The 25171-nt window shown below is 41.7% G+C and overlaps 1 protein-coding gene across 5 annotated transcripts in view; it reads left to right on the top strand.

Moving 5' to 3' along the window:
• LOC126252073 (acetylcholinesterase-like) overlaps positions 1-25171 on the top strand; it is a 224611-nt gene that overhangs the window by 69810 nt on the left and 129630 nt on the right. For 2 of the 5 annotated variants that reach the window (XM_049952922.1, XM_049952921.1), the window contains exon 2: positions 13377-13490. The exons of 1 other annotated variant lie outside the window; for it this stretch is intronic. In XM_049952922.1, the coding sequence (XP_049808879.1) occupies positions 13428-13490 (63 nt within the window). In that variant the 5' untranslated portion in view covers positions 13377-13427. Of the gene's footprint in view, positions 1-13366; positions 13491-13679; positions 13701-25171 lie in introns of those variants that run through there. 2 more of the 5 variants (XM_049952920.1, XM_049952923.1) reach the window with 2 other exon arrangements.

Below are 25171 nucleotides of genomic sequence, written 5' to 3'. Positions count from 1 at the left end.
TGAGAGAACTCAGCATCCTCCCCTTCCACTGTCGAAGCTTATCCAGCTTCTTGATATTAAGGTACATCTCCTCCCCGTAGAGTCTTCTGATGTAACTCTTCAGGCTTTCCCGGCGAGATCTCGACATGTGGAAAAATCAGGTCTGCTGCCGGATATTTGTGCTGCTCTGGCACAATATTTCGGCCAAGTAACTCGTTGCCTTTTTCAGGTGCTACCTGAGACTGCCGTGTTGGAGGTTATTGTCCAGTATTTATGCTGGGTGCTCTCTTTACCGTCCGCACCCGCCTGGCGCTTCTTGTAATGTGTTGTCTCTTCCCCGGTGTTCCATCGGACGTCCGCGCCCGGCTTGGGCGCCGTCTGTGGCAACTCTCTGAGGCCAGTCCTGTGTCGGGCGCTCCATTCGCGGTGAGCTCCCGCCTGGCGCTGATCCTGAGGTTTTTCCCCCTCCCTGGTGCTCCCATGGACGCCCCCGCCTGGCTCGTCCACCATTTGTGGTCGTGCCAGTTGTCTGGTGCCGGACCCGCATTTGGAATTCCGGTCAATGAACCGCGCTCACATGGTGCTGCTCCCAAGGTGTATGCACTTCCCTGGTGCTTCGACGACACTAAGACAACGAACAGAACGCCATGTCCTGGTCCGGCCCCAGACAATTGCCACGACCACAGATGGTGGTCGAGCCGGGTGCGGATGTCCGTCGGAGCACCAGGGAGGGGTAAAAACTTCAGGAGCAGCACCTGACGCGCGGACCACGAACGGAACGCCCGACATAGGACAGGCCTCAGAGAGCTGCCACAGATGGCGCCCAAGTCGGGCGCGGACGTCCGAGGGATCACCGGGGAAGAGACAACACATTACAAGCAGCGCCAGGCGGGCGCGGACGGCAAAGAGAGCATCCAGCGCCCTCTGGGCATAAATACTGTACAAGATCCTCCAACACGGCAGTCTTAGGTAGCACCTGAAAAAGGCAACGAGTTATGTGGCCGAAATATTGTGCCAGAACGACACAAACTTCCGGCAGTAGACCTGATTTTTCCACATTTCAAGATCTCGCTGGGAAAGCCTGAAGAGTTACATCAGATGACTCTACGGGGGGAAGATGTACCGTAATACCGTAATATCAAGAAGCTGGATAAGCTTCGACTTAGGAAGAGGAGGATGCTGAGTTCTCTCAGTTTCCTTCTGCGATGCTGAGAGGGGGATGTAGTTCCTGTCTTCGCCATGTTCAAGCATCATGTTAACACCAGAATGGCGAACGGAATCAAACACCGACCCAGCTTCACACCGATAAGACAAATAGTGTGTGACATGCGCCACCACCTAGATGTCACGTCTAGGGATTTGCTGTATCTCCACCCTTCCATAGCAGCCACCCTGACCCATGAAGACTGGGACCAGGTTGATGGTGCCTCCTGGTCCTTGGCGGAATGCACCATGAGGAAATCAACAGCATGTCAACAGGCCAAGTTTGAGCGTCTTAACAAGAAGGTAGAGCAGGATGGAGACAAACGAACAGTGGTCAACCTGAGCGACAAGCAGCTCGATGAGGGCACCTCAAAAGCACTCAGCAAGGGCCTCAACTTTGCAGTGACTTCCAGAAGCGTACCTGTTGCAGCCTTCATCCGTTCGGTTGAGCAAGTCATCAACACACTAAATTCCAACGTATCTGAAGGGATCCGCAGGGAGACCTGCAGGGCACTCACGAGGACGAAGCCCCCCAAATCCAACATCTCGAGCAAGGGGAGGGTGGCACTCAGGCAGCTATGGGAGGACGAAAGCATTGTAGTTCTGCCAGCTGATAAGGGTAACTCCACAGTCATCTTAAACAAGTTGGAGTATGATAGGAAGGTACAACAACTTCAGGAAGACACTGCTTACAAACCACTAGATGGTGACCCCACTGACAAGGTGGACAAGAAGACCTGGAAGTTGCTGAAGGAGACAGGTCTACCTGAACAGGTCACCAAGAAGCTTCATCCCAAAGCACCTTTACCACCCAGATTCTATGGACCCCCCAAGGTCCACAAGGAGGGGGTCCCACTTCGACCTATTGTCAGGAACATCGGCGCAGCGACATACCTCACTGCACAATACCTGAAGAAGATATTGGCACCATATGTGGGCAAATGTGCACACCACATACAGAACTCGAAGGACTTCCTACAACGGCTAAGGCAGCTACACGTCGTGGACTCTGACATCATAGTCAGTATCGACGTGGTGTCGCTCTTCACACGAGTGCCACTCACCGATTCACTCAATATCATTGGAGAGAAGTTCGATGGTGCCCTGCTCGACCTGTTCAAGCATGTACTGACCTCAACATATTTTCTTTATGGGGGTCAATTTTATGAACAAATGGAAGGAGTGGCAATGGGCAGCCCTTTATCACCAGTGGTAGCCAACCTTTTCATGGAAAGGTACAAAGAGGAGGCACTTGCATCAGCCACTCACCAACCCAAGTGCTTTCTTAGGTATGACGATGACACTTTTGTCATTTAGCCCCATGGTAGGGAGAAGCTAGATGACTTTTTAGAACGTCTAAATTCACGCCACCCAAGTATAAAATTTACTATGGAGCTAGAGAAGGATGAACAACTCTCATTCTTGGATGTCCTGGTCAAGAGGAAGGCAGGTGGCACTTTGGGGCACAGTGTGTATCGTAAGCCCACCCACACTGACTTATACCTTCAAGCCAGTAGCTGCCACCACACGGCACTGAAGAATGGAGTCTTGAAAAAGTTAGTTCACAGGGCTTGAGCTCTGTCAGATAAGGAAAGTCTGGCCATAGAGATAGAACATCTACAGCTGGTGTTCAGCAGAAATGGATACACCTCCACAGACATCCAAAGGGCACTTCGTACTACCAGTCAACCACAGGGTACACAAGAGGAGCCAGAGAAGGCGAAGAAGGTGGCTTACCTGCCATATGCTGGACCTATTTCTGCAAAGATCAGCAGAATTCTTTCAAAATATGATATAAAGAGTATCTTCTGTCTACCCTCCAAAATTGAGACCATGCTAGGGAGTGTGAAGGACGACCTGGGGCTACGTAAACCAGGCTTTTCAACATCCTGTGCCAGTGTGGAAAGTCATGCATTGGCCAGACAACCAGGTAGGTGGACGTCAGGTGCAAAGAACACCAGAGGCACACCAGACTCGGACAGGCAACAAAATCTGCCATAGCGGAGCACTGTCTGGAGCACGGCCACTCAATGGACTTCAGCAACATCTAAATTGTGACACAGACGCCAAGATTTTGGGATAGTGTCATAAAGGAGGCCATCGAGATCAAGGTCACTGACAACCTAATAAACAAAGACAGCGGTTACCAGCTCGGCGTGGAGTCCGGCTCTGGAGCTTATTAGGGCTCAACGAAATGAACCAACAAACTCCTCAAGAAGTAGTAACACTGCAGGAGTAGCGCCAGGTGGGTGCGGACTGCGAACGCAACTCCCGACGCAGGACGGGCCTCTGACAGCCGTAGATGATGGACGAACCGAGCATGGACGACCGTCGGAGCACCAGGGATGTGCCAACACCGCAGGATCAGCGCCAGGCGGGAGCGGACCGCGAATGGAGCGCCCAACAAAGGACAGGCCTCAGAGAGCTGCCACAGATGGTGACCAAGTCAGGCGCGGATGTCTGAGGGAGCACCGGGGAAAAAACAACACGTTACATGCAGTGCCAGGCGGTCGTGGACCGCGAACAGAGAGCCCCCGACGCAAGGTGGGCCTCAGACAGCTGCCACAACTGCAGATGGTGGACTAGGCGGGCGCGGACGTCCGTCGGAGCACCAGGGAAGTGCCAACATCTTGGGAGCAGCGCCAAGTGGGAGCAGACACCGAACGGAACGCCACATGCGGGTCCGGCCGCAGACAACTGTCACGACCACAGATAGCGGACGAGCTGGGCGCGGACGTCTGTGGGAGCACCAGGGAGGGGTAAAAACTTCAGGAGCAGCACCTGACTGGCGCGGACCGCGAACAGAACGCCCGACACAGGACAGGCCACAGAGAGCTGCCACTGATGGCCCTTGGCCGGACGCGGACGTACTAGGGAACACCGGGGAAGAGACAACACATTACAAGCAGCGCCAGGCGGGCGTGGACGGCAAAGAGAGCACCCAGCGGCATCTGGGCATAAATACTGGACAAGACACTCCAACACGGCAGTTTCAGGTAGCACCCGAAGAAGGCAATGAGTTACGTGGCCGAAATATTGCGCCAGAGCGACACAAACATCCGGCAGTAGACCCAATATTTCCACATGTCAAGATCTCGCCGGGAAGGCCTGAAGAGTTACAATAATACCTGTGCTCTGTAAGAGGTATCAAAACGATTTTCGCTGATAACTTCGGACTCGATCGTATCTGGACCAGTGGCCATTACATCCAACTGATACAATTTCAGTTCTCCATCATGTCTGAAAGTATTTAACATCTTCTTGGAGTCGCCCTCTACATTCTCTTCACAGCTCCCTTTTCCTCTTCCTTGCGCAGTACAACCTACGCACCAGACCTCTTCATATTCATAGAGGTATATCTTCTATTCTCCCAAGCTTTCTTTAACTTTCTTATAGGTGACGTCTATCTCTCTGCTAGTAATGCTTCCCTTTGCAGCTTTGTATGTCCCACATGACCATTCCTGCTTTGATATTATTCAGTTCCTGTCAATTTTATTTTTCAGACGTTTGTATTCCTTTCTGTATGCTTCAGTTCCTGTTATTTTATATTTTCGTATTATTCTATTTCGTCTATTAAAATTAAAATATTTTCTGTTGTCCAGTGATTTCTATTGGATTTTGTACGTTTGTGTATTTGATCTTCTGCTGCCTCCACTATTTCATCTCTCTACTCTACCCACCCGTCTTGTCCCGTATTCCTTTCCCCTGTGTCAGTTTGAAAATCTCCACAGTCAATCTTTTTTTTTTCAATTTATTCACCTCACTTATTTTTCTGCCATTTCTTCAGTTCTAATTTGCTAACCGTTGTAAGTAAATTATAGTGAAAACAGGCAAATGCGTTTCGATATGATTCGAAGTTTAAACTATGTTTTCAAAATCTATGTCTTATCAATGTATTTTATTTGAAGCCTTCGTCCCCACGTCTCTTCCACGTACACTTCCGCCTTCTTTCATAATCCTTAAGCCAAGGATTGAACTATGTTCCGAGCAAGACTCTAACAGGCTGTTTAACCATCTATTCCTCTTCCCCAGTCCACGTTCTCCTATACTTCTTCCATCTCTCCTTTCTCCTAATATCGAATTCCAAGCCACCGTTACGCGTTTACGTCTTGTTCAACAATCTGAGTAATTTCATCTCAATATACATTCTTTAGCCCAACAAAGGCGTGCAGAGCGGTGTGCTCCAAGTCGCATCCAATGAAGTCTTGAGCAGAGCATGATGTCATTGACAGAGGGTGACGCCACTGGCAGAGGATCACATGTTGGACAATCGGCCCCGAAGGATCTGTCTAGTGCCAGATTGCAGAACTTTATATTTTCTCTTAAATTCTGCCCAGCTGGTTGGGGAGTGGCTTCGTATCTACCTTGACTCCGACAATACACTGATGTGCAAAAATTAAAGAAACATTAAAGAAGTATCATAGGCCAATGGAACGTGTACCATACTTACCAAGAGCTGCAGCAGTGTGGTACAGAAGGTAACTAAAAGAAATATGTAGTAAGAAGGACAGTAGGGACACTTCTATTCAAAGACAGAAATTATATTAAATAAACTGAGCCTCTAACAGTAATTATTAAAGAATGAATCCCAAAACTCAACAAAATTAAATTAAAAGAAAGATATAATGGCGTCTTGGCAATGCATGCAGTCCTTAACTAGGTGTGTGATCACTACGGACGAGAATCCATGCTCTGTAATGTTCTCCCATAGTGGCCACAAGTCTGATGTGGAGTTCTTGTGGTAGGGCGTTTCATCCATCCACTAGCACTTTTGACATGTGCTGGGTGGTGGTTGGTGCATCTGCACGTGCTGCAATACTGTACATGCCCCAATGCATCCCACACTGCTCAATGGAATTTCAGTCGCGGGAATAGGCAGGCCAATCCATTAGCCGCATATATCGTCCCATTCCAAGACCCATTCTACCTGCACAGTTCGATGCGGTAGCACACTGCATATGTAGTTATGAAGTCAGAGCCAGATGTACCCTGAAACGACGTATGTAGGGAATGTGTACAGTGTTGCAATAACATTGACCAGTGTATCATGTTTAAAAATTTGGAGGTCAGCTTTGCAACATTGTCTCCTCACACTATAACACTTTTATAACCAAAACAATCATTTTCGACAACATTCCTGGGTATAGGTGTTCCCTCATCTCACCATACGACGGTCGATGTAATTGTGACACTGTAACACCTCCCTATGCGCATCTTTTCAGGGATGCATTCGGCTCTGACATGATCTTAGTGGATCACAATGTGCGACAGCTTCCAACTGTGCAAGTGGAGAAAGTCTTGAAGCTTTAGAACATTCAGTGAATGGTCTGATCTGCTTAAAAACCCATTAAGCACGAATGCGATCTCATAATGCAGCACATCCACATTCAGCAAAGACCATCCAGCGGCTGTCAACCGTGCTGGTGGAGGAATGGAGCGCCCTGTGACAAGAACTCCTTACAAACCTGTGACCAGCACGGCAGCACGTTTCAGAGCGAGCACTGCCGTCAGTGGTGATCAGACATCCAAGTCCCACCATTTTTAATGTGCAGGGAACCCTCATAAATCGCGTTGACTTCAGTGTATAACTGGCGAATGCTACGGTGGTCGATGCGCAGTGAGCGATTTTAGTCCAAAAAGGTGGGAGAGTTCATTCGGTTGTTAAGAACGGGAGGCCGACAAGAATTTGCCTCCTTTCGGACGGCCGGCGATGACGAAACAGGCGCGTACGCCCTGCAATCTTTCTCGAATGATTTTACAGAAACTATTCGGTAAAAAATTTTCGTTTTTCTTTAATTGTAGCCTTATATGTCAGGTTCATTATGATGTGCCCATATTTCGTTAATGTTCATACTTACTGGGATATTTACGTATCAGTAGGACATTTCGCGAAATTGGAAAATGTTTCCAATGTAAAACGGGTCGCTATGACTTTCTGTCTGGTGAATATTACATAATATGTTGCTGCATATGAAATTTAGCTCTCATATTGAATTTTTCTTTAGACTTGGTTGGAGGTCTCCATCCGTCACCAATGTCGAGGAAATTGTTCTGACGTAGTGCACTCATTTGCGATCGCACCCCGCCAGCGACAAAGCCAAGGTGAATTACGCACAACATTCCTCATGTTTCATAAATGTAGAGGTATCGATGTGAGATTTTGTCAAATGACAGCACATAAAGAGGGGAGTGTTTCGCTGCATGGTTACTACGCAAAACTTCATTAGCTACTGTGTTATTCCACAAACTGCAGACTTTTCCCATGAAAGAGTGAAAATTTTAAAGGTCATTGACAGCTGCTGAATTATTTTGTACCGAGGGTGTCCTTTTTCATAAAATTCTGACTTTACTTTTCCTCAGTTCGTCACTTAATAAACCACAGTTTCAGATTTCTCTCGCAATTGCGTCTGCACAACACGTTAGTGAGCTGAGACTAAATTTCGCTGAGTTTTGGCAAAAGAAACAAATTTTAACATGGCAACGGGAGACATGTGTAGGTTTTACTCGTGGCTGTTCTCTGAAGAAAGAAAAAGTGTAAGTGAGATGGGTTACCCTATATGTTTTTAATAAAGACGTGTACTTATCAAAAATATACTGAATGTAACCTACAATGATATTTGCAAGAATTAAGTTAATTTAATTTGGAAAAGTAGCTGTTTAGAGAATGTGGTTTCATTCCAAAATCTCAAGGTGCTTACTCTGATGAAAATAATTTGAATGACACATTCTGAAAAGTGGAATTCACTCAAACATTTTTAGAAAAATGGGCCACTAGTTAGCAGTTCTGTGTGGGATGAATCCAGTGGCCGTACATCAGAAAAGAAATTACGAAGGATATATATTCGATATTAAGTGTTAGGTACAACTGGTAGCGCTCCAAGAAATAAGATGGCAGGGAACGGGATCAATGAAAATAGGAGACGGGACAATAATGTATGGAGACTGCGGTCAGCGCCATGAATTTGGAACGGGCTTTTACATTCATTAAACAGCAATTGACACAATAAAGGAATTCAAATCAATTAATAACCGAATATCACACATTACAATCCAGGCTCAGTGGTTTGATATTACATTTATAAATGTAATATCTACAAACCAACCATTGGGAATTACAGTTTACATGATGAAAGTTCAGAGAATGGTGTGCGACTCATAAACTTTGCAATGGCAAATGGTCTCACATTAAGCAGCACAAAATTCCAACACAAACGCATTCATTTAGGGTCATGGATATCACCAGATGGAAAAGTAGTGAACCAGATTGACCATGTCGCCATCCAAAGACGATTTCAAAACAGTATTAAAGACGTTAGAACTTTTAAGGTAGCAGATTGGGAGACAGATCATATGTTAATCATAGCCCAAATGAAAATAAAGCTAAAAAAGAAACAAAGTACAAATAGGGTTGAAATTAAAAGGTACGATGTAGAAAATCTGGCAGAAGAAAAAATAAAAGAAAACTTTAGGAAAGAAATGGAAATTAACCTATCGGAATCTAGACTGACACATAGTGACCAGCAAGACGTGGAAAGTAGATGGAGACACCTCAGAAACAGTATTCAAGATGTAGCTTCCAAAACTATAGGTAAAAGAAAACGAACTAACAAAATCTGGTTTAATATAAAGTGCCAAGAAAGAGTACTGGAGAGGCAAAATGCGAGGAAGGCATGGTTACAAGACATGGACAATATTACACTAAAGAAGAGATACTATAAAATCCGCAAGGAAACACAACGAACTCTAAGACAAGAGAAGAGAAAACACTACAACAACATGGTAAGAGAAGCGGAGGATGATTTCAAGCATCACAGAGCAAGGCAGATGTACCAGAATATAAAAAAGTCCTTGGGAAAATTCACTAAAAGGGAACAGTTTATAAAGGACCATAATGGGAAAATACTTACGAACAAGAATGACATACAAGAAACATGGAAGACATACTTTACACAGCTGCTCAACAGCAATGATCCACAATATTACTTTACATTTGAAGAACCAGATACAGTTGATATACAAGTCACCACACCATCAGTAAATGAAATAAGACAAACAATAAAGAAATTAAAGAACAACAAGGCCTGTGGGGAAGACCAGGTATATGCTGAGCTTTTAAAAAATGGAGGACCACAATTGGAAATAGAACTACATTCCTTAATTGAAACAATTTGGGAGACAGAAAACATACCGGCCGATTGGAAAACTGCAATTATATGCCCCATCTTTAAGAAGAATGATCCCTTTGTCTGTGATAACTACAGAGGAATTGCCCTACTCGATGTCACGTATAAAATTTTGTCGATGTGTATACTACACAGACTGATTCCCATAACCGAAGAACTGATTGGGGACTACCAATGTGGTTTCTGCACTAACAGATCCACTTTGGATCACTTATTCACATTGAGACAAATAAATGAGAAGGCATGGGAATTTAATGTAGATATCCATATTCTATTTATAGACTTCAAGAAGGCCTATGATAGCATACACCGACAGACACGCTTAAACACCATGAAAGAATTTGAAATACCATTAAAATTAATCAAATTAGTTAAAATGTGTTTGGAAGAAACCATATGCAAAGTTAAGACACCTGCAGGAGAGACTGAAAATTTTAAGGTGTACACTGGACTGAGACAAGGGGATGCCATCTCACCTACTCTATTTAATATTATCTTAGAGAAGATTGATAGAGAATTCACCAAAACTAATCCACAAGGGATCCAACTGCAGGGACAGAACATTACTAGACTTGCTTATGCAGATGATGTAGCCTTAATAAGCACTTCAAAAGCTGAATTAATCAGGATGATGCAAAATTATTACAAAATAGCTGAGAAAGCTGGACTTCATGTGAATGAAGAAAAGACAGAATATCTAGTCATAAGTAAAAAACTCCAAAAGAATACACCACTGACCGTAAATGGTCTCACTTTCAAGGCAGTTGACCACTTCAAGTACTTAGGGAGTCTTTTTAGCAGAGACAATAGAGCAGAAATAGAAATAGACGCCCAGCTAGCAGCAGCTAATAGAACTTTTTACAGCTGTATCAAAATTTTAAGGATGAGATCACTTAGTACTGAATTCAAAATCCGTTTTTATCAGTCAACTATTGTACCAGTAGCATTATATGTATGTGAAGCTATTACATTCAGGAAAAAAGATGAAAAAAACTGTTGATATTTGAAAGAAAAATACTAAGAAAAATATTTGGACCAATCTTCGATGAAAATGTCATGGAGTGGAGGATAAGGAAAAATGAAGAACTACGGGAGCTGTACAAACATAGTACCATTGTGGATATGTTAAAGAAAAGAAGACTGAACTGGGCTGGTCATGTAGCAAGGATGCCGGAGAACAGACTACCCAAAATAGCATCCACTAAGAAATTAGAAGGAAAGAGAAGAAGAGGAAGACCTCGAATTAGGTGGATGGAGAATATCCGGGAAGATGCAGCTAGGATGGGCATCAACTCTGATTGGACAACAATTTCCCTGGATAGAAATAATTGGAAGAGGCTCGTAGAGCAGGTGTATGGTCGATAAGGCCTTAGCCACGTGTAAAGTAAAGTAAAGTAAGTATATATTCGATATTACAATTCTTTAGTTACTAGAAGAGCCATCTGAATGGCACACGCCCTGGAAATTTACTCCTTTATTCATACTTTGTAGTACGCTCGGAAGAAACAAAACAATGAAGAAATTGCTTTCCGATGGTCTAAAACGGATCTGCGACGCACGTTCGAAACAGCGAATACACCGATACAGACCGAAAGATTAGTTTTGAAGAGAAGACCTTGACTGCACCAAGTAAATTCTCCGTGATGTATGTCCTTCTGAAATACTGGTACAGCAAGGAATGCAAGAGCGTATCTGTGACCATTCTATTGTAAGAGGAAAGTTTTACGAAAATTAAAGCACTCAAGGCATTTCGGGAGTCATAATTAGTCGGCAAGAGGAGTCACGAAGAAAAGTATGTGCCGACTTTGACTTCTGCCATTATTAATCTTCCACAAAATTTCGAAACAAAGCACACTCAACTGTCAACAGCGATTCTAAAGCGTCATCGTGTTTGTCCTGGCCAGCTCATTGGCTGCCCACAGTTTCCAACGTTCTCTCGTCAATTAATTTTACAGTAATCATCATCATCCAAGAGACCGACACTCTTTCTACATACATCGGGTAAACTTCCATGAACCGTGTTAAGAACTAAGCGGCCAATTTTCACTGTTACCGACAGTGCACATTTATCGTTTTATGACATGTTTCAATTACTCTGGGTCATCTTCAGATCAATAGTTGCCCCAGCAGGCCGTCTTGTCTTTCCGGAAAATTATTCCAGAGCGGTCTGAATATACAAGACGGGCTGACGACGATACTACTTAGATATGAAGATGGTCCACAGTGATCGAAACGTGTCATAAAATAAAAAATGTGCTACTGAGATTGAACAATAAATAAAAATTCTTTCAGTGGTTGTTGTTATCAGCTTTGCTGATCGAGTGACTGATATAGTGACTTTGGGTTAATTTATTTTGCAGGAGCATAAGGCCTATATCGTCCACTAGTGTGGTCTATACAAACAGGGCCTGACGGCTGTAGCAGACATGTGACCCACCTGGCTGTTCTATGACCTCTTCATGCTTCAACGTCTTCAAGTTGTCACCGATCCTCTGCCCCAAAGATCATTAACCATCTTCCGTGCCTTGATGGGATGGCCCTGTCAGCATGCTCTCCTTCTTTCTTTCATTCATCTAAGAAGTAACAATGCTGGAAAATCGAATCGAGACTCGAAAAGTTTCAACACATGGATGTGCATCCTTAGTAGTACTACAGTTGCTACAGTTAGTTACAAGGTTCCCTAGTGGTCAAGACTTTCGAAAAAGAGAGCTGATGGCGGAGGGTAACTCTTGGAAGGAAACCTTAAGTGCTGTTGCTGATCTTCTACTCTGTTAAGGTACATGGTTTAAGCAGAAAGTAAAAGCGTTACTGATTCGAAAGTTGACTTAAGTTTATTTTCTATTATTAATGATATTGTGCAATACGTATTTCTCACTGGGCACTAGACGATTACTCAATTCTCGAAGATTTTGCAGGTAATGTCATCTTAGTGTCGACAGATGACTCAAGCGGCGTCGGTCTAAATCCTTATCTTTAGATTTCTACATGATCTATATACTAGAATATACTTATAGCTTTTGTTTGACTTAAAACCGATAGGATATTCTCTAAGACATTAATACGGAAACAAAACCACACGTCGCTTTCGACTTATGCCTTTGTGTAGTGGCTGGACACCTTTCAAGGCCACGATATCATTGGAAGCTACCGTAGAAATCACTCGCGACCGTTTTCTGTTAGGAGAGCCACAGTCGTCACGTTTGTCACACCACGACTGCGCGTATATTACCAGCTTACAGTCAGCTCATCCTTCAGAGCTGTTTACTGTCCCCTTACCCCCTCTCGCCCCTCCCCCTTCCACCATTTTCAAAACTTCGTTGCACACATTTGCAAGAATTAAAGCCCTTTAACTAATTCTGACAACGATATTCAGTGAATTTAAGAAAGGTTTTACGGCGACTGTTTCAGACATTTTAGAGGTGGCACATCTGTCATTAATTGTGCCCCCTCCTTTACAAATACACGTTGTCGGCTGTCAGCTGCTCTTTTCACGGCTCCTAACTTGCTCTGTACTTTTCTTCAGTAGATTTTGTCGTTTATTGCTATTAGTTTGATTCTCCCAAACCTTCGTTGTATTTCCAGTAAAAATTTGCTTTCAAATATAAATTTTCCTGCTCGTCTCTTTGACGAAATACCAGACTCCTCGAAACCTGGACATCCGACCGACGCCACAGCAAAGATGCCAAATCTGCTGCCACCTTGTGCAACCATCCGTTATCAACATAAAGTTCTGAAAACTTTCATTACATCCTGAAACATGGTGCATGATCATTACTAGAAATTTCACATGTGAGAAATCTGAGACGTACACTGCACTGTAATCCAACAGGAGAAGGTATTCTCAGCGAAGAAGCTTTATAATTATGGGACGTTTCATAACTTCCGCCGTTAATGGTGATAACAGCAGCTTCACCAGATAACCCCTAGCACAATGTTCGAATACATCGCTGCTGTATATAAAGTGTCGGAATATCACAAAACTTATCTCAGTGGAACTCTTGTGATTTGCAGGACGCTGCGGCGCTCTCCGCAGCAGTGAAACAAGATAACAACGCACCAGCCATGCAGCTTAATCTCTCAATCACCGCCACGCTAGCAATCGTCGCATTAGTGACGCTCTGCGAGGTAAATATTGATGACGGTATATTCTGCGCAATCTCTCAGACCTGTTCCTATTGCACTACAGTAGCGTTTCAGACATCATCCGCAAGAGACTCTTAAAAATTCCTTGACTCTGCATGTTGTATAGAAAATTCCTTATGTATTAAAACTACGTCGTGGAAATAGACAAATCTACATCTACATCTATACTCCACAAGCCTATGGTGTATGGTGGTGAGTACTTTGTGTTCAAATGTCATTTGCCCATTGTCTTGTTCCAGTTGTGAATGCTTCGCGGAAAAAACAATTGCTGAGATGCTTCGATGAGCATCCCAAACCCTTTTCTTCACGTTCTTTTCCCAAGATATGCATAGGAGTACGCAGTATATTGGTTGGCTCTTCTACAAACGTACTCTCTCAGAAACATAACCGTAGATTATATTGTGATGCAGAATCCTTGTGTTGCAGCGTCTGTCACTGGAGCTTATTGGCCATCTCCGTGGCGTTTTCACGCTTACTAAATGAACCTTAAACGAAACGTGCTGTTCATCTGCTGTCTTCTCCATTTCCTCTATTAATCGTGTCTTGTACGGATCCCAGACTGACGAGCAATGTTCAAGTATTGATAGAATGAGTGTCATGTAAGGTACTTCCTTTGTTGATGGGGTACACTTTCTGAGAACTTTCCCGATTAATTTTGTATGGTCGTTGCACTTCAGATCTCTCAGTCGCACGTTCACAGACATTTTATGCAAGGAACAGTTTCCAGTGATTGTACCTATCTTGTAGTCATACAATAAAGGGTCCTTCTGTCCATGTGTTCGCAATGCTTTACATTTGTGTAAGTTGAGGGTTAGTTACAAATACATAGACAGAAGGCCCCTCTACTATATGAATACACAAATGCAGAACAATTACTTCGAGTAAATATCTAGGTAAACCTGTCGTAATCTCTCTTAAATACTGAACAATCCAAAAATAGTATATACCAATCAGTGTGCTTTAATATGGAACACACTCCGGTGTCGAATGAAAGATTCATTCTGAGTACCAACAGATTCGAGTATGGCATTAGAAAATGTTCGGATTACTCATTTGGTAGGGGCATCTTCCGTTTGAGACAAGCCGCATGTAACACACCTTCACAGACCCGGTTTTTCCACTATGTGACCAGAGAGAACACGTGAAGGTTATTCAGTCTTTCTGTAGTTCTGTATAACAACGCAACGTAGTGTAGTGGTAACTAACATCACCTTTAGTATTACAGCTATCTCAGAAGCGCAAAAATGTCAGCCACTGATCGTTCCCTACAGTCTTTTTACTTCTCTTTCAAGTATTAATAAGTGTCGTTTATCTGAAAGTAGACTCTCAGCGCAACAGTTACAGGCAAGTGGATTTGTGGTTATTGTCAATGGATTGTTTCTCTTATTTCATTACATTTATATTTGAAAGAGATACTGTTTTCCTCGTCTTTACTAAACATCGTTTTTCATTTGTACTATCACTAATTTATCTGCTATACTCTACTCTATTCAGAGCGCACAAATAATACAGTAGAAATACTTAATACACCCTTTAGCAGCATGTAATGGCAAAGATACTCTTTTTCATAGTTACCATCGAATGGGTCAAGCATTTCATATTCTACTTTTCAAAATAGTGGCATCTGTGGTTGCTTAGACCCTCTGGAGAAATTTCTTCTTCTTATTCCATATGGCTTGGCTGTACCTGCTCTCAAGCAAATGTACTTCCATGACTCGTATCATTCTTGCTGTTACCCACATTAAAATATTCCAGAATGGTGCATTTTCTTGAAATAAAAGCGATTTTATTTAACTGGAGCATTTACTCACTTAATTTAAACAATTCACATCTGTATATGGCTAGTCATATTTAAGTTTTGTTGGTATCCCATGAGCGAAATTTAAGTAATGTTGTGTTATGTCGACAAATCTTGTAATTCTTCATACATGAAGAGATTTAGATTTGAAATATTTAATATTACATAGCCAACTGCATGTAAGTAACTGTTTGGTACACTGACCTAGGTTTCGACTCCTCTAGGGACGTCTCCCTTAGAATGAAATTTTAAGAGACCCTACAAAATAATACAGAGAAAAATATGTTTGACAAAATTATTAACCAAGGTAATTGTCATGGCATTCAAAGGTTACTTATGTGGAGTTACACTACGAGAAAGCAATGGTCTAGATTTAGAACAGATACGCTCAAATCAAAAATTAAAATTAAACACTTTCATCCTTTTGGCACATATGCCTTGCTAGGGGCAACATCAGACTGATCGGCCTAGAGGCTTACATTGCTGTCAAGAAAATGATACAAGCTGCGCCCCCTATCAGACGCAAACAGTTGCATATGCCCACTTGAGCCATTATGACAGAAACATCTGAACTAAACAACAATTGACAGGAAAACCAAATTCAAAGGAAAAGAGCTTAATGCACTTTTGAAATTACAAAAACGTAGGGGAAATAAAGTACAACACAGCCATATATGAGGCTATACAGGAATTATTATTTAAACCACATGATATTATAGAATATTCATAAAAAAGCTACAGTTGTTGAGAGACAGCCATGTTAAAAATTGTATGTAATATTTCTTCACATAAAGTTAGAATCATTTGGAATATTCGAAATAATTTATATTGCATAAACAAACAGACCAACAGGATTTATAGTGTGAGAATACCAGATACTGATACATCAATCACTTGATAAACTTTCACATGACATATATTGCATCTCTATATATCATATACCTTTTTTCTTCTTTTTTGTAACTGGAGGTCTAACAGATATCACATTGCTTAATTGTTCCATTTCACATGATGCCTATTAAGTTGTCTTTGAGTTTCTATGTGTATTACCTCTATGAGTAATACTTGCAATTTTAGGAGATAATTATGAAATATGCACTATATTAACAAAAACAGCACATGATTAAAATCCCAATTCACAACTATATGTGATGGAAGAAAGTTAATATTTTCTGCTCATCAATATACAGGATTAGCAGGTATACTTGAATGATATTCAGACTACTAAAGTATTTGGTCAAGAAACACATTGTTGATATTATTATATTCATTGTTATGAGATGACAAGAATGGTTACAAAATGGGTACTAATAATTAGAGCTGTTATTAGTAGCTCAACACAATGACCATAAAATTGCTGTGCAGTAGAATACAGCTGTCCATATCTGCCACAATTTTTACATCACAACATAGGAGTTTAGTACTGTTGGATTGCAATTTTAATGGAACATTATGACAACATGATCAGTTATGTCATTAGAAGGTAGTAATTCACCATTAACAGAGCTAATATAGTTGTTTCTCAAAATAGTGGTATTATTTTCAGTTACAATGTTTGCAGGTAATGCCCCAGTCACAAACTAGACACCATTTACTAAATATACTTCATGGACATTGAACAGAACTATCTGAACATTCCTATCAATTATAAGATGAATTTTATTATGTCACCATAAATAGAGCTGTTTTATTTTTTAGTTTATATTATTGAATCAATGGTCACGATTAAATTCATGGATGACATTCGAACTGAAGATATGGATATTCAGATTTTATTCATGTTGTAGCAGATGTTCACATAAAAGAAGAAAGATAACTGTAAATTCATGTATGTTGGACTCTATATGTAAAAATTTAACAATTTTACATATGAACACAATGTCTAATCACAACAGAACCGTCAGATGTGTTATATTCCTGAACAGTTACAGCATTAGAAGCTAAGAGTGATGTAACACCAAAATCATAAACTTAAGGAAGATTTACAATCCTTCTGCCTGGATTATTATTTACACAGTGCACATTCATCAAACATGGCCTAAACTGACACCAGCTGTTATTGAAGGGACATTGGTGAATTGCATAATTAGTTTCAAAATCACTACACTATTATCTCTTTAATTACTTTCCCATTTCATTAATTTTATATAATGAAATAAACTTGTTAAATTTATGTAATTAAACAACATTTATACAAATAACAGAGAAAAATATTTTATACTAAAGAGATGAAACTTTATTGTCAGTATTTGATCCTTCTATCTGAATTTGCCACAAAATTGAGGTAGCCATCTCTTAGGGTTAATATTAATCCTATTACTGTTCCAGTTAACACAACAGTAAAATAAATCATTTATAATAAATGGTACTTATCCTATATAATGAAACCACCGTACTTTGGGATCAAATTCATATAACAGAATAACATTTACATTCATTTAAATTATAATTATTTGATTGTTCCTTAACGAACAAAGAAAGGGCATCAACTTTATAGGTGCAACAGAATGATTAGAGTTAAACAGACCTGGCAGGTGGAATGAGTGTCTGAAGGACGACAATGTGATGGGAGATTTTGTTTTCATTTATGACTGAAGAAGAAGATATAGGAGACTCATTATTGAAATAAGAGTTAGAAAGAGTTTTGGAATCAAACTATGTAGAGAAGACTAAAACATATTTAGCTGCTAGTGAGTCATGCATGTTTGTTTGTTTCGCAGATTATTTGATATTTGAAGCTGTTCTTATATAGAAACACTGCTAAATATTTTCGAGATCTGTGATCTAATGCCTCATTACCATTCTTTTTGATGATATTTAATATGTAACTGCATCTAAAATGGATAACGAAAGAGCAGTATGCAGCAATGGCCAGGCCGGTGAGAGCCAATGAGGCGAGCCAACAGAGAATGCTATGAACACACAACTGGGCATTGTTCGCAGAGGTGAATTCATCAAGGTCCACGTGAGTGCAACAAAACAGGTACAAAAAATGCTTCAGGGCAATGGTCCAGACTGTTGCTGATGCTGTCACTGCAACAGTGTTGCGTGAAACGTATTGAAAACACTGTAGGTGTATGTGATCCATGTCTGTGCCCTGACCAAATAATTGAAGGGAACTGTGAATATGGCCTGATTACCCAAACGTAGTCGAACAGAAAAATCTGACTAGCTGGATCACTATCAGAGATCTTACACTGTTTGGAATTCCAGATCACGGCAAGGAGAACTTCGAAAGTACAGTGATAAATCTTGCCTGAGAGGAGCTAGGGGTGCACTGACAGAAAATGACGATGGAAGTCAAAAAGTGGTGTAAACGAGACCGTGATATATGTATCATATACAGGAATACTTTAAGAGAGAAGAAGAAATTTGTGAGCTCTGACAACAGCTGGGAGTCTCCAGATGTGAGTTAGACAACTTGTATCCCCTTAAAGACACGGTAATGACGAAGAAGCTGCTAAGAAATACAGTTTTCACTGCAAATGAACTGAAAACCTAACAAGTAGAACCTAAAAACACGTCATTTCATGCAGCGACTATTTATATATTTGTATCATATTGTTTCCGTACAACATAGATGTGACTTACCCATTTGATATTGAATTACTTTACTTTATTACTATTGCTTTTTAATGTGGCTGTAGTGGCTTAACCTTACTATATTTTATTTAGCGCCTTATTACCAAATAATTGGTGTTACTTATCATTAGAGCTATTGACATTAAATCATCCGCTACCATTTCTTATCTTGCATTATCTACTGTTGTGTGAGAATTGTTTTTGGTCTATGTAGTGAAATTCGACTTCCCACTACCTCTTCTTTTTCGTGTAACAGCTGTATAACCCAGCTAGCCTCGATCACAAAACCATCCTTCCTACCTTCTTCCAGTTTCCATGCACCTTCAAATGGTTCAAATGGCTCTGAGCACTATGGGACTTAACATCTCAGGTCATCAGTCCCCTATAACTTAGAACTACTTAAACCTAACTAACCCCTTCAGCACACACCTCATGCTTTGACTCTGATATGGTGTCTGGGCTTTTGGCCATGTCCGAAACAACAGACACCATGCATTCATATACCTGATTCGCCTCGATGAGCTATGAGCCTGACATCGTCAGTACGAATGTACAATGACGTTCGACCCCCTGCAGGAATCTCAAAGTAGCGAGCAAGGTGGACATAGATGGGCACTGTGGTTAGGTGGTGCGAGGTAGGAATTTTGGTCAGTCGAGTCTGCACAATAACGATAGACGCTGTGTCCAGGTGGTGCAGTGATTAGCGTAGTTGCCTAGTAAACAAGAGATCCTAGGTTGGAATCCCGGTCAAGCACACATTTTGACTCGTCACACTGACTCCGCGTAAAGTTCCATAACGAATTTCTGACTTTTCCCTTCCTCCCTCCACCCTCCCACAACCAACTCTTCAACCTTCAGTTTACATAAAATGTTAAGTCTCTGGCCTGTCATCGCGACAAGTTCCACCATATGTTTCAAGATGCAAACATGCATATAAAATTTCTGCCAGAGACATGAAACAAAGCAAGCGATCTTCAACAGAGAAAATCCATTCATCTATGTCTTCTAGAACAGGTCAGATTTAACATGTGAGAGGGCGTAAATAAGCTCTGACGTATTATCAAGCTATATACATCCAACACTAATGAAGAGAAACAATTCGACTGTATGTTCATGTATACCATATTACTTTCTTCTTCAAATCTAAAGCCACTTCGGCTTCACCTTACTCATTATACAGTAAACTGTCACAGCCTAATACATACATTTGCAGTGAAATCCTCAAAGAGAGTAAATTGCACAACTCAAATATCCACAGCTGTTATGTGTGCCTGTAACGTAAATTCCAAGTTGTGCTCGCTAGAATGTTCAAGAAAGGAAAACACAACTGACTACTTACACAGACATTAAGTTCATCAGTGTATCTTAAACTGCAACAAAGATACAAGTGACAGATTGGTAGATAACGTACCTTACGTTAAGGAACATAAAAGAGAAACCTTCTGATTTGATGACCAACAAATGTATTCCATTATATTACGGTACAATTATTGTTCCAGATAGATTGGAAAAATAAGAGGAAACCAGCGTATGTGAAAACGATTGAGGTAAAACAACTCAGGAAACTCAGAGATTCCATAGATCAGGTACAACTGAATATCATGTTGCTTACTATCACAAAGGCAACAGTGTTAGTCAGTCCGTGAGAAACACTAAGCTCAGGCATTAACTCACAAAAGATGTAAACCAGACGTTGAATAGTAAAAACTGCGTGTTCTATATAGTTGCAAAGTAAATGTGATAGTTGACATAACAGCCTCAATCGAAATGTTAGATTACTAACAATTCTGTTAAAAAAAAGCTGTCATGCGTGTTACATCAGTATTTACTGGACCCGTTAGGTCTCAGTCCTAATGCCAGAACCCACTGCTTTCCATATAACAGATATTTTCAATCAGTCCTTGACATCTGGTTTCCCTATTGCCTGGAAAGAGACACCTGTCAAACCACTACCACAGGAAGTCCCCGCCACAGCTCCCAGCCCTATATCACCCAATTTTTATCTTCCAGCCATGCGTAAGGTCCTAGAATACGTAGTCTACGAGCAGATTACGAATTAGTTAACCACAAACAAATTATTTGACAGATATCAATCTGGCTTCCGTGAATATAGTAGTTGTAATTCACCATATCTGCGGCGACGTACATGTGCCCACGGTACTCTGAGCGTTTCTCTGGGAAACACAAGTTGACATAAAGTCATGTTTTCAGCTAGTCAAGCCTACCAAAGAAGTCGTCGAACCGATGACTCGGAAAGGTTCGCAGAAGGTAGATACCTTCAATACAAAAGCGTATCTATGAAAGACCTGTAACATTATCACTGTTAACTACATATAAAAACATCTTGACAACTGTCTGTTTATGCAAGTTATTTTCGATGTGTACTGTGCATTGAAAATGGTGCATGATGTATAACGTGTGTGAGATTCTGCACGAACGGACAATAAGAAAACTGTAAATACAAGTTCTTGAGAATTTCGCCACTAATTACATATAAAAGTCGATAACTACCTAAAAATTGCGCATTTTGTTTACTTTCAGTACGGAGAATAAAACAAAGCACAACCTCTCACATCGAAAACATTACTTAAGAATGGCATAGTACAAAGAGAAAACACACTTGGAAACGGGAATCATTTCCAAAAACGTGTCGTGTAAAATACGAGTAAAAGAAAATTGTGATTGGTAGCCGAAAAGTTATTTATAAACAAACCCATTGCTTTCACAGTGCAGGATTTCAAAAAATCCGTTTATAATGGACAAAATCACAAAGCGTTTTGACACCTTTTGAAAATGAGTAATGTAAATAATGCAAGCATAACCAACTATTGAAAAAGAACGTTTGGTGTCTCAAACGGTGACATAGGGTCACCTTATTAATTAACACAAAATTGGAAACAAGCTAATTCCATATTCCTATAGTGAACAAGTTTCAAACACTTTGATATGAAAGAGAAGAGCAGGCTGAATGAGGTTCAAGTTTTCTTTTTAGAAATCTTCTTATCGACTGGCGAATTGTATCACAGAGCTACAAGATAACATACATGTACCACTCATTTTATAAAAGACAAATTGGAGCTACCTTCCCCCCTTATACATCGTGTGGGACGACAATTCTTCATAAATCTTATCCATGACCAACTTTACCCCAGTATTATACAGCCTTTCAGACTTGTGTCAAGCAGTCTAGCTCCTCCTATCCCCAGTCCCTCCTCAGCTCAAGAGTATCTCAAGTTCTAGCAGAACAACACATGCTGAAGTTATGAAATCACTTTACACCCACTTCAAGCAGATGTCAGCATAAGAATTCCTCCTGTCCAGTAAACTTTACTACCCATCTCTTGATAGTTCCCTTTTCACTATGCAAGTGGTCCCTGTCGGTGGGAGACACCGTCAGCTATGGAGCCAAGCCTATCATCGAGTGCATCATTAAACCTTCTCGCCTTCGCAGCTTGCGCCAATGTAAGACATTATGTTATCCACTACTTCAGTGTAAGCGACAGACAGTTCGAAAAGTGAACGAAATAATGCATTTCAAATGATGTAAGGTCCGTGATGGAATAAAAACAATAAGGACAGATTGTTACCCGCCTTCTGTATGGGGTAGAGATGGGCAAAACTGTTCTTTTCAGAGATCGGCTCCGAACTGTTCACTCCCTGAAATGAACTAGGTCTTTTTCATGACTCACCACTCATTCACAATAGAAAATAAATGGAAGGCACATTGCCCTTTAAACTTGGTTTATTCCAGTACTATACCTGTATTTTGATCTTATTTGATCCTATTTTGAAGTAACACAGATAATGAGTAAGAATTTTGTATTGTTTATTGAAATTTCCACGATATGACAAAGTTTTTGATTATCGATTTATTTTGCACTATCGTGGTTTTTTGGGTGATCGGAAAATTTTGTAACTTGAGATTTACATTAACAATGTATTTGGCTATAATGTATTAAAATTTCATTAACCTCGTACAAATACAGCCCAAGCCATATATTTTTAAAGTGAACATTTCCTTCCTAAGACGCCCAAAATCGCAAAATCCGTACTACAATTAGAAAAATAATATAAATTTGACTGTAAGACCAAAGTGCTGCATATAGCCTTATGCAGAATAAAACAATATTGGTGTATCACATTTTGCGATACGTTTATTGGTTCGCTCGTAATTAAAGTGTAAATTCGAGTGTCCATAATAAAAAATCCTATAGTAAGAGGAGTCGTCAGGAACCTCATCTGCTCAGTTTAAACAAATAAAAATAAAATAAAAACAAATGATGTATACATAACATAATTATGTAATATACACATCGACATTAGTACAAAGAACAATATCCAGTATAGACGAACTCCGATGCAGAGGCGCTGAGTCAAGCTGGTCGAGCCGCGAGCTGTATTGCTGCGTGAGCTAAGACCGCAGAGACCAGAGTGACACCTGAGTTGCTTTGCTCAACGCTCTGGCTAGAGTCGAGAACGGTGGGGTGAGCGTTGAGCGGGCGAGTTCCGAGGGTGTGGGGAGCGGTGAGCGGCCACCAGTCACCCGCTCCAAGACAAATCGTCCGCTCTCTTGCGAGCAAGTTGTTGCAAGTAGTTCTTATGTTCTCCGCTAGGAGGCTCTGTCCTGTTGCACGCATCAACTGCCCAGAGGGCAGGACGTGAGACTGAAACGATCGCCGACGGAGTGCGATGCTAAGGTGCACCAGACACTGCACGCGGCAGAGGAAGCACAGGGACGGCACGGGATATGTGAAACACAAAATCCAATGGGGCACTGCACAATGCAGGCAGCCAAGGCAGAAGCAGGGCAGAGGCCTGCGCTGGCTGTGTTGTGTGGCGCGCAGTGTGCTCTGACCAGCAGAGGCCCCGCTGATATGATCCGTCTCTCTCTCTCTCTGCTGTGGGAAACGTTTGGAGCTACCGTTCTTTTTTTCTGAATCACTGATTGTTCACTCCTTTGAAAGATTCAACTCTATAAAACAGTTCAGGAGCGGTTCCCCCATCTCTAGTATGGGGTGCTAAGTCGCAGACAGATGCCGTGAAAAAGGATGTTGAATAAGTAAGCTTCTGGAAAAATTCCATTTTATAAAGTAGGAATCAACTCACGTTTAAACATTCACACAGGCACAACTCACACACACATGGTCACTGTATCCAGGAACTAATACCCAACTGTTGCTGTATATCTTGTATAAGAACACTCATCTGGCTGGGGTGGGGCTTTGGTATTAAGTGAGGGATGGGGAGGGGAAGGACAGCAGGATAGGACTGGGGGCACTGCTAGTGCTGCCTGAGGAAATGCAGATGGAGGTGGTCAGGACAGGATAGATTGCTAAGTGCAATGGCTGTGGTGAGGGTGAAGGGGCGAGACAGGGGGACATATGGAGAGGGGAAAGTAATAAGTGGGTGTGTAGATGGGATAGAAGGTGTGTTTAGTACTGGGCACAGTTCGACCAGTCATTAAGACAGGCAGCTTGTCAGTAGTTATGCACACATAGGATACAGCACAGTGGTGGCTGCTGAGATGGAAGGACACATGGCTGCTTTCATAGGTGGCCCTAAATCTGATGAGTTAGAAGATGCCTCTGATAGGGTTGGAGTATGTGGTACTGGTAGGATGTGTAGAACAAGTCTCGCATCTAGGTCTACTGCAGGGATACAAGTCATGGAGCAAGGGGTTAGGTGCAGGGTTAGAGTAGAGGCGGATAAGGGTATTGTGTACATTAAGTGGGTGGAGGAATACAACTGTAAATGGGGTGGGGAGGATAGTGGGGATGATATTATTCATTTCAGGGCATGATGAGTTGTAGTCGAAACCTGGCAGAGAATGTGATTCATTTGCTCTTGTATTGGGTGGTCCTGAGTCAAAAGAGGATTGCTCCTTTGTTACTGGTCAAAGGGTACGTGGGGTGGGGGGGTGATAGGTGATGTGAGGCAAGTCGACTGTTTATGGACAAGTTGGGCAGGGTAATTTCGATCTGTGAAAGTGCCAGTGAAACACTTGGCATATTTGTAGCGTGATGCTTTTACTATGGATGTCGAGGTTGTATGGGAGGGACTTCTTAGTACTGAATGAGTGACAACTGTTGAAGTGGAAGTGTTGTTGGTGACAAATTGCTTATATGTGGATGGAGGTACCGATCTATCCATCGTTGAGGTGGAGTTCAACATCGAGGTGGCTTGTTCGCAGAGGATGACCAGATAAATTAAATGGGGAAAAAGACGTTTAGGCCTGAAGGAATGTGCATAGATTGGCCTCACCTTCAGACCACGAATATGTCCT

Source organism: Schistocerca nitens, chromosome 4 (assembly GCF_023898315.1).
Source record: "Schistocerca nitens isolate TAMUIC-IGC-003100 chromosome 4, iqSchNite1.1, whole genome shotgun sequence".
In the NCBI taxonomy this organism is placed as follows: Eukaryota; Metazoa; Arthropoda; class Insecta; order Orthoptera; family Acrididae; genus Schistocerca; species Schistocerca nitens.
This window is presented reverse-complemented; position numbering and strand designations above follow the sequence as displayed.